Below are 19,558 nucleotides of genomic sequence, written 5' to 3' on the forward strand. Positions count from 1 at the left end.
GTTTTCTCTACAACCCACTCTTGTTTATGCTTTTACCTAAATGACGTTATAAAGACATTCATCTGACTCCACTGCTTTAGAGGTGGCGGTTAGGAGATTAATTATTTGAAGCAGTATTAACTTTCCCAAAATAATGAACATACAAACTTTTCTAGTTATGGCAGTGTTGAATAGCTTGCATATTGATTGTCTCTAAGATCCCATTGTTGTTTTTAACAGTCTGTAACAGAGTTTTGTGCTGGTTTCAGCTGAGATAATTTTCTTCCTGGTAGCTGGCACAGTGCTGTGTTTTGTATTTAGGATGAGAATAATGTTGATAACACAGCAATGTTGTAGTTGTTGCTGACTAGTGCTTAGACTGAGTCAAGGACTTCTCAGGTTCTCATGCTGTCTCACCAGTGAGCAGGCTAGGGGTGCACAAGGAGTTGGGAGGGGACACAGCCGGGACACCAATCCCAACTGACCCAGGGGATATCTCACACCATATGGCATCACGCTCAGCATGGTACACTGTGGAGAAGCTGGCTGGGGAACTGCTGCTCAGGAATACGCTGGGAATTGGTTGGTTGGGGGTGAGCAATTGCATTGTGCGTCACTTGTTTTCTATATTTTTTCATCTTTATTATTACCATTATTATTATTTTCTTCCTTTTCTGTCCCATTAAACTGTCTTTATCAACCCATGAGTTTGAATCTTCCAGCTCTCTCCTCCATCCCACTGCTGGGGGAGTGAGCAAGCAGCAGCGTGATACTTAGTTGCTGGATGGGGTTAAATCACAACAACTTTCAAGGGAACATTTTCTAGGACCCCAAAACTTGCATTTGTGTCTCTGAAATTCCAAATACCTGGAAAGAATGAGGAGGAAAATAGTTCTCCCAATTAACATTTCTAAGTAATGTTATGCAGCACGTTCTATTTTCAAAGTCATCAAAGGTATGCACTGAAGAAATCATCGCTGGGGTTATAGATATGAAGCATATAGGTATGTGTATGGTTTTATACGTATATAAAAGTAAATTGGCCAAAATAAAGGAGCAATCTGATCTAACATCAAAGTTTACTCTGCCATGCATAGGAGATTAAACTACGTATGCATCTGAGGTCCCTGCCAAACGAAATTGTTCAGTGATTTTAACTTGCCTTCCTATTGTTCTGTTTAACAGATTCCTGCAGGAAACAGCCAGTGCTCACTTTAGCTGATCTGCTCTAGTAAATGCAACCGTTTTCACTTAACAGCTTGCCTGCCAGGGTATTTTTTTTCCATTTATTTTTAATTAAATAAAATAAAATGGCATTTGTGTAGTGCTCTGGATTCCAAAGCACTTAGTGTTCCACTGAAAAATTGCTACTCCCCACACTGAGGCATCCTCCAGGTTTTTGATGCCCAATCGTGTCAGAATAAGCAATAAAGAGACTCCGGATTTCCTCTTACATGGCATGTGGATCCAAGAGGCTTTTGACGACGTGTGTAGGGGTTGGTTCTGGAAAACGAGATGCTGTTTACTTAGGGAAGAAGCCACTCTGTTAGTCTGTACACTGATCTTGCAAGAAGCAGGGTATCTTTGTGTCCATCTCTCTTAAAAACCGTTGGGGTGAGGAGTTTCTCCTGTGTGGCAGCTCCTCCACCCTCCCAGGGAAGAACTTCTTCCTAATGTCCAAGCTAAATCTCCCCTCTGGCAGGTTAAAGCCACTCCCCTTGTCCTGTCCCTACAGGCCCTTGTCCAAAGCCCCTCTCCGGGTTTCCTGCAGCCCCTTTAGGCACCGGAGCTGCTCTAAGGTCCCCCCTTAAGGAGTCTTCTCTTCTCCAGGCTGAACCAGCCACGATGAATCACGTCGTCACCGCGGGGTGCCGGGGCCGCGTCAGCCGGCTCTGGGATGCGCCGGGACTGAACTGTCCCAGCCCCTCCGAGCCCCTGGCAGCACCGTGGACCCCTGCACGGTCGGCGCGGTCCGGTCCGGCCCGGCCCCCGGCCTCCCCCGGTCCCGCGTCCCGCCCCCTGGCCGAAACCCCGCCCGCCGCCGCCATCTTTGTTGATGTGTCAGCTCGGGGGCCGGTCCCGCCGCCGCCATGGGGCAGCTGTCGCGTTTGTCGCCGACCTCGTAGAGCTCGGGTAAGTGCTTGCTGCCGGGCCCCCGCAGGCGCTGCCGGGCTCCCTGAGGCGGTGTGCACCGCGGGGTTACCCGCTCGGTCCGGGGGGAGGCGAGGCGGGCCGGCGAGGCGCTCCCGGGAGGGCCCGGCGAGAGAGCGGGCGGCGGTGCCGGTGACCCGCTGCGGCCGCCTGCCGCGGCCCGCCGGAGGCAGCGGGCGGTGGGCTCCAGGGGGAAGGTGGCCGTGGCGGCCGCTGTGTGTGAGGACGGGGCACCGGCTGGCAGCGGTCCCGTCAGCTCTGCGGGTGAGGCTCAGGTCCCTCAGGAGGCGGGGGGCAAGGGGACGTGAGGGCCGGGTGGGAGTCATGAGGTGCCTTAGTAGCGCTTCAGAGTCAGGCCCTCCGGGTGGGCAGCTCTGGCTCCCGTGAGGGCTCAGAGTCGCTTTGTTTCTTGTCAGCTTGCTTCTCCGCGTTGTTAATCATCTTGTCCTGTTTCGTTGGTTGTGTGTTGGTTTCACTGTGTGGTTAAGTATATTCGGCAACAAAAGGCAGCAACTGTTACACTGGTGTGTAGGTTGTTTTTTGGAGGCGGCTGCAGTGGTTCGGTAGGGTACGTCTCCTTGTTTTGGCAGATGGTAGTTGCAAAAGCTGCTTGTCCTTCTAGGCTTGGAAGCAGGAAGCTTTAGTGTAACTTCAGTAGGTTGATGATGTGGGCTTGCAGATTTTGGGTCTTGTCGTGGAAATATGGGTGAGTCCGAGACATGTATATGGTCAGTGAGACTGCAGACCAGGAGAGGGTCTCTTGCAGAATTGAAACCTCTGTGTAAGATTAAAAATCTCTTAGTTGGGCCTTAGTGTTTCTTTGCTTTATCTTCTAAAACTGCTTTTCAGAAGTTAAAATATTTTGAGCAGAATACTGTAAAACCCCATATGTGACCAGTGTCCCAGTGTGTTTTGTGATCAGGAAATCATTGAAACAGCATGAGCTACAGCTGTCTTTCTGTATTGACAAGGAAATGTAATTGCTGACAGCTATGAATGCTTTATATTGCCATTGATTTTAGGAGGAGATGGTTACGCTCTAGGAGTAAGAGAAACTGAAAGTCTGAAGGTGTTTTAAGAGACTGCCAATGCAAAATGCCATCCATTTTATGGAGCAAAAAAAAACCTTAACTTGTTCTCTAGTACCTTTGAGCCCTCCTTTGACTGAAATTCTTCAATTATCCGTTCTTGACTTGGCTTTAAAGCAGTATTTTCTGCTGTTTGGTAAGACTTGTTTTGGGTTGTTGAGAGGTGTTTGTTGGTGTTGTGAGGTTTACCATTTAAAAGTGTTGAGAAAAAGGACTGAAGAACCACATATGGAGAGTGGTTTCTTTGGTCCTAATTAGCAGCTGTATTGGTTATCACTACATAAGGCTAATACTGAATTTCCTGAAGCTGGCTTTTTAAGGAGCTATGGAAAAAAACAAGTGCTTTTCTGGATTTAGTACTGTTACTAGGCAGTGAAAGTAGATTAAGTCAGTAGTCTGCAACTTTTCGTAACACATGGGTTCCAGTAGGCAATCCTGTACCTGTTCTGGGTTGGCTTGCTCTGAACTTCTTATCCTGTTGCCAAAAACAATACTGGAAAGCCTTATGGATAATTCTTATCTTCAAGGCGTAGACCAAGAGCCTGCTGCCTCAAACTGAGAGGGAAAAGAAAGAAACTGATGTCAGAAGAGAAAATCAGGACTCTAATTTAAAGAAGTACCCAGAATACTGATTTTCTTTAAATGTACTAATACTGCATATAACACTATCTCTTACACTAGCAGAAGTCAGTCTTCTGTAGAGCTTAGAGTTGACTCTAAGCTCTACTCTGCTCTTGTGAGACCTCACCTGGAGTATTGTGCGCAGTTCTGGTGTCCTCAACATAAAAAGGACATGGAACTGTTGGAACAAGTCCAGAGGAGGGCCACGAGGATGATCAGGGGACTGGAGCACCTCCCATATGAAGACGGGCTGAGGAGGTTGGGGCTGTTCAGCCTGGAGAAGGGAAGGCTGCGTGGAGACCTCATAGCAGCCTTCCAGTATCTGAAGGGGGCCTGTAGGGATGCTGGAGATGGACTCTTCGTTAGGGACTGTAGTGATAGGACAAGGGGTAATGGGTTAAAACTTAAACAGGGGAAGTTTAGATTGGATATAAGGAAGAAGTTCTTTATTGTGAGGGTGTTGAAGTACTGGAATGGATTGCCCAGGGAGGTTGTGAATGCTCCATCCCTGGCGGTGTTCAAGGCCAGGTTGGACAGAGCCTTGGGTGACATGGTTTAGCATAAGGTGTCCCTTATGTTTGGAACTGGATGATCTTAAGGTCCTTTCCAACCCTAACTATTCTGTGATTCTATGACTCATTCAGATTCTTAAAGGACTGAAGTCCTTATTTGATTCCAGGGATACTGGAGAAATTCTGTAGGAGAATCAGGTATGAAAACAGAGCCTTCCCATCCTCATGAATGGTGTTTTTCAGTATGCAGTGGTCATGCAGACAGTAATGCCATGGTTGAAATTTTGTAACCCTGTTGCATGTTCTGGAAACATTTGAGAACAGCCATTGATAGCAAGCATGCTGACATCTTCAGTGCCAAGTATGCTAAGACACCTATCTTCCCACTACCATGACGCTACAGTTCTATAAAGTCTGCCAGTGCTCTATTAGAGTGCGAACGAGAGGTATGACTTGGTTATAGGTGGAGAAGACCTGTCACAGAATGTATGATTTTCCACGTTGTGCAGTCGATCATAAATTGATTTCTTCCCGTTCTTTACAACATTCTTCTTTGCACAGGTGATGTTATCAGTGTCAGAATGTAAATGCAAACAAAGGGGTGCCTAACTGACTGGTATTAGCCTGCCTGTAAGCAGAGCTGAAGGTGTAAACCCTTAAGTATGCAAGTCTCATGTGAAGTTCATAGTAAAAAGGTGCTATTGCTACATCTTAGACACGAGCTTCTAACCTTGGGACTAGTATGACATAAAATAACACTATCAAGGTGTACACCAAGACTTGTGATAGGAACAAATGCACTCCCACTTGTTAAACCTTAACTGATTTACTTAATTTTGGAATTTTGCTGTTATTTGACTCCATACGTAGAGTTAATATGTCCATAACATCAGTGACTTGTGTGAGATGGGTAGAAAACCTAGTGATGTGTTGAAGGAATTTCTACAGTGTTGCTTAAGGATCTAACTTGTGACATAAACAGAGATAAAGTTTTGAGTAAACCATGTCTTCTAAAGTACTTGACTTGTGTTAAAAGGATTTATAGAAATGCTGAGCTTTTCACTTTGGCACTGCCGTAGGGCTGTGTAATCTGCCTTTATATAAATTCAGATTAAAAAAGCAAAAACCAGTGGAGATTAAGTATTAAACTGGTAAAAGTAAGGAAATCCTCATAGTATCCACTGCGTATACACACAGTTCCATTCCCCTCCCTTCAGGCATGGGTATCAAAACAAGTCTTTGTGTGAGCTGAATCAGGGAGTTGTGTCAAGTTATGTCTGGGCTGGAGGACGTGGTGTCCCAGTACACGGCCAGCATTACCACTAGTACTGTGAGTCACAGTTGTCCTATCTGTCTTGCAGTCCTCTAGCTTTTCTGTGTAAATGGACCATGGTATATTGCACCTTCCTTCTCAGCAATATTAGGTGATAGCCCAGTAATAATCTTCCTAATTTAGAGCATTGTCGTGGGCAGAAGTGAATTAACATTGGGAGAGCTAGCATAAGTGGGACTCGGGGGAGGGGGGGCGGGGTATGGGGTGTGTGTGGTCTGTAAATACAGGAACACCATCAGTGTATGAAGCTTCATGGACTCATTCTTGTCTGTTTTGTATGGAATACAGGCAGTGATGATCAGATTAATCTCTTAAAATATTCTTTTCCTGACTTTTTCTTGAGTGCTATGATACTTTTCAATCCAGTTAATCTCCTTTTATGGTGTTTCATCACTTCTAAACTTGGGTGGCTTGCTGCTCTGATTACATTTATATGTGGAGATCTAACCAGATTAATTTCAACCAGTCCTTCTGGCTCCATGTTTATACGTCTCATATCTGGTTTTGAGGACCTTTTCTACCCTAGTCCCTTTCTGTTTTGTTGAAACCTTTGTTTATCACCTCTACACAGCTGGTGTTCAGTAGAGCTGCTTTTTGTTTCTTGTCATGTAGAATATGACAAGAGCTTTGTTTAGGTGGATCTTCATTTCTTTATAAACTTCAGTTGAAAATAGAATCATCCCTAGGATTTGAGTTTCCATCTTTTGCAGTGTTACTAGGTAGCGTAATGCTTAGTCTGGGAAAGCCATTTGTGATGGGGTCCTTATGAAAGATACCTTGCAAAATACAGGTAAGTTGGGTCTTAACTGGAAACAGGAAAGTTTTGCTAGTGAATGCAATAAGCAGTAAACAGTAGTTGAGGGTATTTTGCTCTAGAAAAATTAAAAACCTTACCCAACAAGTGGAGAGGTGTGTTCAGTCTGTTCAGATTAGTTTAGGTGAAAGTATTATTAGGATAACGCTTCAGGTAACTGCTGACACAAACAGTAAAATTTCTCTTCCATTTAATTTTGGTTGTATTGTCATGTAAAATCTTTAGCAAGAGTTCTGATGCAGTGACAGCTTGACACTGATTGGGAAAAGCATTTTAGTTTGTTCAAATAATGATTGTCTAGTAAAGGTGTGAAAAGCTCTTTGAAAGATGCATTTGGGTTTTACATTGAACAACACAATTCTAAGAAGGAAAAAAACCTGTTCCCATACGCCAAAATCAGTAACTTCTTTATCAGTTTTGTTGAACATCATTGTATGCATGCTAGGACATCAGCTGTCCTACAGCTTCATCTCTTACCTGAGTGTAGTAGGTTGGAAATAAAACCTGAATTGAAATGAAGTGGCAGTTCCTGTGATACTAACAGTTGTCCAGTTGTTAATGGTGACTTTAATGTCTCTGTCTTAGGATAATGTGTTCAAAGATAATAAAAGTGCTTATTATTCTATTGTGATTCATCTAAGATTATGCTTCTAGTAGAATATTTTGTAGCCTGATATTTAAAGAAGAGGAATAGTCCTTTGTGGAACAAACTGTTCAGACACATAAATTATGGTCTTCCTTGTAAGTGCTGTGGCATTTGTGAAACGTTTTGCCTGCAACTTCTTGAAGTCTTACTATGGTTACTTCATATCTGTTGGACTTGTCAGGAAGACTCTAAAAATCACTATCGTTCTCTTCAGTATTCTTCAGCCAGTAAATCCCAGTTAACCCTGTGAGATAAAGTTCATCTTCAGTGTTGTACTGGATTGCATTGTCTCATCTTAACACATTTCCACATCTTGGAAATTCACATGACTGCATTTTAATTTACTACTGAGTGATACAGAAAAAAGGTCAGTATTTTCTTCAGCAGCTATAATTCCATAAGGATAATGCTTTTCATTTAAAGGAAGCCTGACTTCCAGATGCCCCAACTGGAGATCTAGCTGTTAGTTTGGATTTCTTTTAGTAGGCTTTTTGTGTGTGTCTTGATTTTAAAACTATTTTTGTTATTGGAGCAGCTTTGAAAAGTTGCATAACTAAGTTGGTGGTATTTCTGTCTTCAGATGTAACACATGCCAGTGAATAGACCTCATGGTGTTTGGAGACCTATTAGAAACACAGAATAAAGAAAGTAGAGGGAACAGTTCGGGTTTCTGCTTGAAGCATCTTCAGTTTCAGGTTCTTCGGTTCTTGTGTTGCTGGTTGGACAATTGCAGGTGAAGAAATTGCAGGTGAACAAACAGGGCAGTCAATGTGTAAGCATTACATTTCTGACTGACTTAACTGGGGTATAGAATTCTCTGTTCATTTAGCACCTGGGTTATACAGAGATAAAATTCACATCTTTCTAAATTGGTAGGCAAGCTGTACGTCTGCTTTCCTAAATCCAACTTTGCCAAAACTGGGGTGATTCAGAAATGTCTGCATCTGGCACCTCCAATATGAAAGTGAAGCTGTTCTCTCCTCGCTTGCCCCCTCAACATTGGGATCTGCTAGCAAAAAGAATCTGTGTAAGTCCATAGAACAAACTGGCATCTTTTTTTTTTTTTTTTTCATGGAATTGGAGAGGAGGACAAAGAGGATTAGAAATGTTTGTTAAATAAGTTGGAATCTGGTGAAGAGGACAATAATGCATCATCGGGACAGGTTTCTTGAGTTAGGTAGTGCTGCCCAAGTCTTCTGATCTGGTACTATGGAAAAGAAGTAGTGAAAAGAAGGGATGCTGGGGATGGACTATTCATTAGGGACTGTAGTGACAGGACAAGGGGTAATGGGTTCAAACTTAAACAGGGGAAGTTTAGATTGGATATAAGGAGGAAGTTCTTTACTGTTAGGGTGGTGAGGCACTGGAATGGGTTGCCCAGGGAGGTTGTGAATGCTCCATCCCTGGCGGTGTTCAAGGCCAGGTTGGACAAAGCCTTAAGGTGACATGGTTTAGTGTAGGGTGTCCCTGCCCATGACGGGGGGGGGGGTGGAACTAGATGATCTTAAGGTCTTTTCTAACCCTAACTATTCTATGATTCTATGATATGCTTTCATGGTGCAGGCTGAATATGTTCTAGCTCTCTTCATAAGAAATTGTCCAGAGGAGAAGCTTTAAATCTTCTCTTAGTAGATGACAGGCCAACTTGCACACTAAACCTGAATTGCATAGTTCCGATACAGAAGGTTAGTGAGCATTACAGAGCATTTGAAGAGGCTATTGCTTAAGGGTGTTTGCTTAGATTTGTATGATGAATTTCCAGTGGAGCATATCTTGAGAATGTGCCATCTCCTAAAGCAAAATAAAGAGTAGCAGCAGCAGTTTTCTGTGTTATCAATCCAGTGCAGTTTGAGAAGGAACCAGGAAAAAAGGATCTCTGATAACAGTGTGAGTAGAATGGCTTTGAAGCAATTTCAAGGGGCTTGTCTTTTAGGACGGTTTTTCCTGTAAACATGTGGACTTTGTTTAGAGGTACGCAGTGCTTCCTTAGCAAGTTTACAGCACAGAGTGCAGTGGTAATGCAACTGCCTGGTCACTGAGGTGACATGCTGTTGTGGTTTAACCTCAGCCAGCAACCAAGTCCCATGTGGCCACTTACCGTCCTGTCCTCCCCTCCCTGTGGGATGGGGGAGAGAATGAGTGGTGAAGGTAAAACTCATAGGTTGAGATAAGAAGAGTTTAATAATAGAAATAATAATAGTTGTAATGAAAAGGGAGGCAACAAAAAGAGGAATAAAACCCAGGCAAGACAAGGGATGCACAATACAATCGCTCACCATCCCCTGACTGATATCCAGCATGACCCGACGAGCAATCGGTTTCTTCTGGGTAACTCCCCCAGTTTATATACTAGGAATGCTATGCTGTGGTATGGAATACCCCTTTGGCTAGTTTGGGTCAGGTGTTCTATCTCTGCTCCCTCATGGGTCTTTGTGCCCCTCCTCACTGGCAGAGTATGGGAGATGAAACTCCTTGATCAGAGTGAACATTACTTAGCAACAGCTGAAATAACCGTGTGTTATTAACATTATTCTCAGACTAAAACCAAAACACAGCCCTGCACCAGCTATTAGGAAGAAAATCAACTCTATCCCAGCTGAAACTAGGACAGATCCATGTAAGAGTGGTAGGGACTTGTGGGAACTCAGGTTGCTTGTGTTGGTGTCACCAGATTTTTCGGTCACTTAGCTGCTTGCCTGGCCATATTGTGACAGACATGGAAGGGAAAAGAGGATAGCTTTGCAAATTTACATTGTACTTCTGTTTGAAAATGAGATTGTAAAACCTGACTGGATGTTTTTGCATATCCAGAGGTGAAGAGAATGCATAGTCTTGACTGATGTGAGAATTGTATTTTCACTGTTTTGTGGATTGTGTGTATACTTGCTCAGAGAGTAGATGATTCCCTCTTTTGTCAGTGTCCCTCCTACAAGGTCTCTTTTAGGAGCACAGCTATGAGTGAAAAACATCTAATCAAAGATGATGCAAAACCCTTCTTGTTGAAAGGGGCTGATGTAATTGACTGCTGTTGGCCATTATATCATGCAATGCATGGCTGAATATGTCTGCTGTCCAGTGAACTGCAATTACTGTGTTAACTTCTTGTTATTATTCTCCTTTCAGAAGATTTTGTGCTCAGTTATTTATCTCGGTGCTCTTCGCTTTCACTTTCTTTTAGAATCCACCCTGCTTTGAACAAGTTCTTGTATATACACGCACCTGTGAAGCATTACTCGCTTCTTAGAATCATAGAATCATAGAATAATTAGGGTTGGAAAGGACCTTAAGATCATCCAGTTCCAACCCCCCTGCCATGGGCAGGGACACCTTATGCTAAATCGTGTCACCCAAGGCCTCGTACAACCTGGTCTTGAACACTGCCAGGGATGGAGCATTCACAGCCTCCCTGGGCAATCCATTCCAGTGCCTCACCACCCTAACAGGAAAGAATTTCCTCCTTATATCCAATCTAAACTTCCCCTGTTTAAGTTTGAACCCGTTACCCCTTGTCCTATCACTACAGTCTCTAATCAAGAGTCCCTCTCCAGCATCCCTATAGGCCCTCTTCAGATACTGGAAGGCTGCTGTGAGGTCTCCACGCAGCCTTCTCCAGGCTGAACAGCCCCAACTTTCTCAGCCTGTCTTCATACGGGAGGTGCTCCAGTCCCCTGATTATCCTCGTGGCCCTCCTCTGGACTTGTTCCAACAGTTCCATGTCCTTTTTATGTTGAGGACACCAGAACTGCACACAGTACTCCAGGTGAGGTCTCACAAGAGCAGAGTAGAGGGGCAGGATCACCTCCTTTGACCTGCTGGTCACACTCCTTTTGATGCAGCCCAGGTTACGGTTGGCTTGCTGGGCTGCAAGCGCACACTGCCGGCTTGTGTTCGTTTTCTCATCAGCCAACACCCCCAAGTCCTTCTCCGCATGGCTGCTCTGAATCTCTTCTCTGCCCAACCTGTAGCTGTGCCTGGGATTGCTCTGACCCAGTTGTAGGACCTTGCACTTGGCATGGTTAAACTTCATGAGGTTGGCATCAGCCCACCTCACAACCGTGTCGAGGTCCCTCTGGATGGCATTCCTTCCCTCCAGGGTATCAACTGCTCCACACAGCTTGGTGTCATCGGCAAACTTGCTGAGGGTGCACTCAATCCCACTGTCCATGTCAGTGACGAAGATGTTAAACAAGACTGGTTCCAACACCGATTCCTGAGGGACACCACTCGTTACTGGTCTCCAGCCAGACATTGAGCCACTGACGACAACTCTTTGCATGAGGCCATCCAGCCAGTTCTTTATCCACCGAGTGGTCCCTCCATCAAATCGATGTCGCTCCAATTTAGAGACAAGGATGTTGTGTGGGGCAGTGTCGAATGCTTTGCACAAGTCCAGGTAGATGACATCAGCTGCTCTACCCCTGTCCATCAGTTCTGTAGCCCCATCATAGAAGGCCACCAAATTGGTCAGGCAGGATTTCCCCTTAGTGAAGCCATGCTGGCTGTCACCAAGCACCTTGTTGATTTTCATGTGCCTTAGCATGCCTTCCAGGAGAATCTGCTCAAAGATTTTGCCAGGCACAGAGGTGAGACTGACTGGTCTGTAATTCCCTGGGTCATCCATTTTCCCCTTCTTGAAAATGGGGGTTATATTTCCCTTTTTCCAGTCATTGGGAACTTCACCTGACTGCCATGATTTCTCAAATATGATGGCCAGCGGCTTCGCAACTTCATTTGCCAGCTCCTTCGGGACCCGTGGATGGATCTCATCAGGACCCATGGACTTGTGCACATTCAGATTTTTAAGATGGTCTCGAACCAGTCCCTCTCCTACAGTGGGTGCAAGGTCTTCATTCTCACAGTCCCTGCATCTGCCTTCCAAGGCTTGGGTGGTCTGGTCAGAGCCTTTGCCAGTGAAGACCGAGGCAAAGAAGTCATTCAGAACCTCAGCCCTCTCCAAATCTTGTGTAGCCAGTTCTCCCGAGAGCTTCCTGAGGGGGCCTACGTTCTCCCTGGTCTGTTTTTTATTTGCTATGTAGTTGTAGAGTCCCTTCCTGTTATCTTTAATACCTCTAATTAAGTTTAATTCTAAGTGGGCCTTAGCTTTCCTAACCTTAGCTTTCCCTCTATTGTTCCCTTTCTCTACAGTGCATTTAAGTTTTGCAGCTTAAATAGATTATTTTTCTTATAGCAGTGATTTTTATTTCTTTGGACCATGACTGTCAGTCTGCTTACAGAACCCAGTCTGCAGGCACACACCTGTCATTCTTCAATGTGTTTATTGTAGAAGGGCCCCATTGTGATAGTTTCTAGGTGACAAAGCACATGCTTTATTCTTTTCCCTTGTTGTTATTGAATTCTATGCAGCCACACCTCAGAAAATGCTTCCTCTAGTTGTCATTTAGTATGTTTCTTTGAATGTCATCTCACATGTATTTTGAAATTGGCTGAAACAAACTCATTTCTTCCTTCTCGACTATTCACAACAGAAGTGTTGATAGCTTCGGTCAAGCTATCTCTTTTATGGAATTAAATGCTATTGTTAATAGTGTATCTGCTTAGGAAAGTCTTTTGTAGCCAGGGATTTAGAAGAATCATGTTTGCACTCTGTAAGAAGATTGAAAAGACAGGCTGTTTGAATATTGAATTAAGATGTACCAGCTTCTCAGTGCATGCCTGTAGTAACAGAATAGCAGGCTGTAGCTGAGAAAGGTTCTGGCCCTAATTAGATCTGTGCAGACAGCAGGAAGCATACAGGGAATTGCTTTCATCATGAATTACCTTCGAGTTTCTGGGCATTAGCAGTACTGGAATGGGGGGGGGGGGGGAATGGGGAGAAGATTTTCAGCTAGTGTAGTGGGTAACCTGATGGACAGACAAGGGTGAGGTTGTCAGTTGCTTCTTTAAAAAGGAAGAGGGCATGTACTTTTCAGCAGAGGAGAAGGGAGGCTTGACTGTTAGAAAACTTGCTTTTCTCTGTGCCAGTGAATGAGCTCTGAAGTGAGAGTTTACTGTTGAAGCATGTATGGAAAGGAACAACTTTGATACTCAGGTTTTCTTTTACCCCCTCCCTCTGTCTTACATCCTTATTACAGCATTTTCTTTCACTTTATAGTGAGTAATGGGCAGAAAGAAGGGGAAGTAGAGAGGGGGAGAGAAAGGCTTAAATTTTGATGTCAAAGTGATGGGTCTTAGGCTGTCTGCTGTGCAGAAAAATACAGAATTCTTCCAGTGAACAAGCACTAAGGATGACTGCTACTGGAGGCAGCTAGAAGAAATGTTCTTTTCTTTTTTTTGAGGCATGTTTCAGGATCATGTGTCAGGGGTTTCAATGATCTCCCTAGATAATCAGTACCTATTGTATCACATACTTCACTGAGGAGCTTAAGTGAGTGTTTGCCATGTTTGTTACCTTTTCCATTTGGTTAGCAGTTAATAAGAAGGATGTTTCTATTGTGTAACAAAGCAAGTGAATAAAAAACCCCACTATTTCCTGAGTCTTTGCCTTCTCTTACATACCTGTGAGACATTTCTGCCATAAAAAGATGGTGTGCTGTCCCCTGGCTGTACTGGCAGGATCTCTGCTGCTTGCTTTTGAGTCAGTTGCGCAATCAGCAGTTTAGCAGATAAGCGCATCTCAGTTACAGTTGTATGAGTAGTTGCAGCCTTTGCCAGTATTCACCTTTAATGCTGTGTGTTCTGTGACTGCAGTTTAACTACTTCAGGTATTAATGTAATATTTAAAATGAGCATCAGATGGGCTGATGCAGGCTTAATTTTTCTAAGTACCATGAGATGAGGTAAAGTATGTACGCTCCTTGCTGCTTTGGAGAACACATTTATGATGAAAAAACAGTGCCTCTTTGAAAAAGGCGAAGGTTTGGTTTTGCAGGGTGCAACTTGTCTGTATTTTGGTGTATATATGCAGAGAACTCTTTTCTTTACTTGTGCAAACAGCCCCTGTGGGCCTGTTGCTGCTCTAAATGGAGTTTGGCTGAGCTGTGTACCTGTTCCTCATTCTCTGCTACTCCCATCGCCAGGTTTCAAATTGATGCGTTTCCACGTGCTTTGTGGTAATGCATTGTGGGGAACACACAAGAGGGCTGTCTCCTTAGCTTTAGAATAGGGGCAGGAACATGGGGAAGGTGTATTAGTGTCAAACTAATGGGGAGCTGGAGGAGGACTGGTCAGACCAGTTGTGTGAGTGCCGAGTCCTGTCACAGCAGCGGAAAGTGTCACAAGGCAGTGACAGAAAGCTTTCCACATGCTACGCTGGCTGTATGGCAGTCTCACAAGATGGATGGCTATTTGAGGTATGCAGTCAGGCTTGGGCTGGGCTAATCTCAAAGTTCCTGCTCTGGGTTTAAATTGACATGGTAGTGATTCTGTCCTCCTACAGCACATGTACTGTGAGGGTGAGACACACATCACCTGGAGGGCACTGAGGAGCAAGACACTTTTGCCATGGTTTGATGATCAACCCTGAGGAAAGAGAAGAGCAAGTGGTTAAGGGTAGAAGGTCACCAGTGTTCCCCTGGCATTTTGCTGGTACTCATCATACTGTGTGCTTGGCTGATAAGTAAACATCATCTCATAAACCAGCTCATCTACTTGAGTTACCATTTGCCTTTTTTTGTTGTTTTTGACACCTTCTGAAGATATAAAAGACACTAAGCTATTTTGTTTTCTTAATGCAATATTTTGTAAGAGAATGATACCATAAGTTTAGTACTTTCCTGATTTTGGAAGACAAGAACAGTTAGAATAATGAAAGATAGATACTAAACCTGGAAAGACATGGAGCTGCCATCAAATATGTATCTGGTGTCCAGATAATATCCGGGACTTGCTGTATTTGTGCGTTTGAGACAAAAAAACTGTCAAATATTAGCATGTTTCATTTCAGCCAGCTACTGCTAGGCCAGCAGTATTGATCCTTCTAAGCTATTGCCACACAAAACCTTTTGCTTACAAAAAGCCTTTAATATTCTTACTGTAGTTTTCTGTCTCTGGCCTTAAGAAGGAGGTATTTGCTATATTCAGTTATCTGAGGTAGGCGTAACAAACTGAGTATTCCAGAGACATTTGAATATCAAGATGAACTTACATTGACAGTTGCCTCACATGATTCCTTCGGATTTTTCTGATGTGAAAATAAGTTAGTAATTAGTACATGAAAACTATTCAGTGGCAGTGGGGGATGAGAAGATGTGTGTTGGCCATGAACAGACTCAGATTTGGGTAGATACATACAAAATCCAGTGTATTAGCAGTGAAAAGACTGGGAAATTAATGTGGTGAATTGTATTCTGTGTATGATTGAAAATTAAGAGTAGGTCTGCAGGGAACACTGAATCATCATAATTCCCTTTTCATGCTTTAACTGATTTGTATAGTCACTGTTCAAATTTCTCATGCATTTGATACAAACCCTAGGCTTTATGATTGATATTAAGTGTAAGATGATATGGAGTTGGTGGCATTTTATTGCTCTGTGACTAATTGAGTTATGCAAATAATTGTATTTCTGCTTCCACAGAGATTAATCTTTCTAACATCAATTCACAGTATTATTTACAGAAGGAAGAAGCACGGTAAGATGAAAACTTAGTATTCCTTCCAATGTGCTGTCTTAACAGGGCTGTATTTTTCACCCATTGCTTTCATATGAAATCCCATCCAGTTTGTTGACTGGACTTCTTAGGTGTAACAACCAATATGGAAGTTCATGTATCTGATTTTACCACATGGGAGTGAAGAACTGCAGAGGTTGGGCAGCGATGAGCAGCTTTGAGGCAGTCCTGCGTCTAAAACTGCACATTTTGGGGGTTTATCTTTAAGAGGTACTTTAGAAAAGGCTTTAAATGAGCTAATAAAACCCTCGAATCATTCCAGAGAAAATGTCACCAAGAACTTAGACTAGAGTAACTGCTGTAGAGAAAGACGGTACCTCAGCCTTATACTGATGCAGTCTCTTTTTACAGCTGAGTCTGTGGGTTATAAACTGCCTGTGACAAGAGGGAGCAGATACTAGGTGTGTTTTTGTTTCCTCAGCTGCATAATATATAAATTCTTATGGTTATTGACTCTACTAAATGTACTAGTCTCAAAACGTTGTTTTTTTTTAACAGCTTTTTAATGAAGTAGGATCTAGTGTGTTCTGCTACTGTCAAATTGAATGCTGCTTCTTATGTTTGTTCTCTGCTTGCAGATTGAGATCATAATTGTTTTTTTTTGTTGGTTTGTTTTATTTTGGAATAAGAGCCAGTATGTTGTGAACTTTCATTACTAGCAGAAGTTATCAAAAAGTATAGGCGCAAAGAAAGCCACTGTTTTGGCTTCACAAGACAAGTGGGTGAATTCTCTCACATTGACCATCTCTATTCTCAGAATTCGCTATCATTTGCTTTCTGGTTCTTACTGGTTTGTACTGGATTAGGGCTATAGCACTGAGATTTTTTTGCTTTAAAACCAAGAAAGAAAAGTGGTTTGCTTGTTACTTAAAAATGTAAAATTGTCATTTGATGTTGTCGAATTGTGGCATGTTCCCTTTCATACTTTTATCCTTATCCTTTATGCTTGCCTCTTGTTGAATAGCTCACAGTTACAGCCCAACTGTTGGTTTCAGATATGAAGTTTTAATTTGATAGTATTTCCTGGTAGAAACATTTGGGACGAGGCTACTGCTTTTTTGCTTACCTGATTTTTATACCCAATATTGAAAGGCGATAATGGTAGCAATTAGTCACAGTCCTGACAGGATTCATGTATCCGTCTGTTTTACCAGCGTAAGCCTCAGTACTACGTGGTGGTTAATTAGGCATGACTTGGAGGAGAGGAGCCAAGCAGCACAAAGGGTTTGTTTCCACACCGAGTCAAAGTGCAGGGCCTGGAGCTTGTAGCTGTATGACTCAGGCTGCGGAACTGCGTAAGAGAAAGCAAGTATGAAAACAAGCTTGGTGTTGCAAGATTGCTTTGAGATGGTTGTTGGAATAGCAGAGTTGAATTTATAAATGAGAAATTTGCCTTGTTTTTAGACTCATTTATCCAGTATTGGGGGATAGGATTGCGTGTAAAAGTTACTACTGCTGTGGTGAACTTCTAATTGAAATGATATAAAGGCTTCATGTGCTTTCTAAAAATGCCAGCGGTCTTTGCAGACACCTGACCATCTGGGACTCCTGAAAACAAAGATAGAGCATTCTACCCAGGCTCTTCCATAAGAGTTCTGGCTGTTTGGATCTCAGTATGATGTCCTCCTAATAGAACACTTTTTACACAGCTTTTCAAGTCCTCTGGTGTCTGCTGTGCAGATCTGCTGTAGACCATCTGTGCTTTTCCACAAGGGGATTTTTGGTTGCTTGAAAGCAGATGGGAAAAGAGAATCTCACCCCCATCCTCCCCCAGCCCCTTCCTTTATGGAATGTGGGTACAGATACATTTTTCTGTATGGGTGGTGAGCGAGGATGTGACAGTAAGGAAGTTGAATGTTCTGGCTGGATGAGGGAGTTGCACTGTTGTAAAAATGATAAATCATGACACGTTGTTGCTTTCAAATCGTATATAGGAAAATGAAAGGTCTAAGACTCTACAGTCTTGCATATTTTTTGTTATTTTATGTCTGAAGTGTTTTTCAGAAGTGATTTTGTGGAATTTTTGTTGATATAATTTTAAAAAGCTCTGCTGCTTTCTTGTTGTCTTGGCGTTTACTATCCCATTACTTCCCATTTGCTATCCTTGATTTCTCACTTTCTCTTAGAAAAACTTATATTGGAGCATTTACTTTTAAGTCAGGCTGGAAAATCAACAAGCTCTGCATAACACTTAAGTATCTGAATAGTTTTGCCCTTTCAGTTTTGCTTTCCAATAGCCATTCCTTCCCCTCAGTCTCTTTTCATTGTGATTTTGAGTATAATATGTTTTGTAATGTGGTTTTTATTTCTAGATTTGCAAAGGAAAAAGATGGAGGTACATCTACCAGAAATTCAAAGTGTGCTGGAGCCAGTCAATGTCTCAGATAATGCCTCTTTGGGGTCCCCAGGTAATGAGAAGACTGATGAAAGACCTGGAATGAAGGACTGCTCAAGCATCAGTTATACTGGAGCTGATGCTGGTTTATTGGAAGGGGAATCCAGGTTGTTGCCCTTGGACCAGGATTCAGCAGCTGTTGGCATAAGCAGCAATGGAGCCCTGGCAGAAAGACTGGAGCAGCAGTGTGGAGGGGCAGACTGCTGTGCGAATGCATGCTCTGATAGAAAGGTAGACGGCTCCACAGAACCAGAACATTTATCTAGTGAAGAATTTGAACAGCAAGATCCCAAAACTAACCAGACGGAACAGTCGTTGATGGAAATATTACAGGAGCTAAGGGAGGAGTCTGACTTTGTGAAAAACTCAAGCGATAAAATCTATTCCGAAAGTCCCTACGACACAGACTGCACAAAGAAGCTTATTTCCACAATCCATCAGACTTCCTCACAGGAGGATTTGCTAAAGGAAATAGAGTCTGAACTCTTATCTACAGATCTTCCGAAGGAGCGAAAATCCCCCAATGGTGTGCGGAAGGGTGAACATGCCTTGGCTGTGTTTGAAAAGTGTGTGCAAGAGAAATACCTGGAGCAAGAACAGACTATAAGAAAGTGAGTATTTGAACATGCTCATCACAATTGGAGTCATGTACTGAACATTTTCGGTTGCATGTTGTGTGCAGCTGCATACAACATCTTGGTATGAACCAAGTAGTCTCTTGTGAGTTGTTACAAAGACAGTTAATGAGCGTTTTTAATTATGTTCTTTAAGTGAGGAATTATTTCTACTTGTGGCATGTGCTTGTAAATACAAATGTGTGCTTAGATCTCTGAATTACTGTGGGATTTGGCAGGGACTGAATAGCCAACTGTTGAGTTGAATAGCCTGCCAATGTCTGGAACTACTCAAATACTGTAAAAGTAAGGGCTATATAAAAATAGTCCAGGATTCATTCAGTCCATGTATGTCTTTGGAGAAATTAATCTTCATAATTACTAGCTCTCACAATGTATATTTTATTTGAGTGTGAAATTGCTTGTTTCTTTTTCAAGTAGTATCCAGTCTCCTGCTATGATACAGCAAAGTTGCTAAGCAGTTCAGAGCTAATCTCTGAGTTGGAGATGTCATACATAGATAAACTACTGTCTTACCGCATTTTATAGGGGGGCTTTTGAAATGCGTGGCTGATAAAATTTGCTATAATAAACTGGGCTCAATGGTTCTACCAGGCCGTATACTACATAAAAATATTTATATCAAAGACAGTTCACTGTTTGATTTCTTCATTACCCACATGGTGTTTCATATTCTGTTACCCCTTTAGAAGTGTTTTTTGCTAACAAAATGTAGTCTCCAACTCCAAATTTATTTCTGCTTTCAGAGATGCAA

At 42.9% G+C, this 19,558-nt stretch overlaps 1 protein-coding gene across 3 annotated transcripts in view; it reads left to right on the top strand.

The window, feature by feature from the left end:
* The first annotated feature begins 2,019 nt into the window (after window positions 1-2,019).
* Window positions 2,020-19,558, top strand: part of CCDC186 (coiled-coil domain containing 186) — a 34,924-nt gene continuing 17,385 nt past the window's right edge. For all 3 annotated transcript variants that reach the window (XM_061458673.1, XM_061458675.1, XM_061458676.1), the window contains exons 1-2: window positions 2,020-2,112; window positions 18,087-18,780. In XM_061458673.1, coding sequence (XP_061314657.1) covers window positions 18,104-18,780 — 677 coding nt within the window. In that variant the 5' untranslated portion in view covers window positions 2,020-2,112; window positions 18,087-18,103. The remainder of the gene's footprint in view (window positions 2,113-18,086; window positions 18,781-19,558) is intronic.

Source organism: Pezoporus flaviventris, unplaced genomic scaffold (genome assembly GCF_033815535.1).
Source record: "Pezoporus flaviventris isolate CSIRO_AGI_PZ_B2104156 unplaced genomic scaffold, CSIRO_AGI_Pfla_v1 ptg000029l, whole genome shotgun sequence".
NCBI classification, from domain to species: Eukaryota; Metazoa; Chordata; class Aves; order Psittaciformes; family Psittacidae; genus Pezoporus; species Pezoporus flaviventris.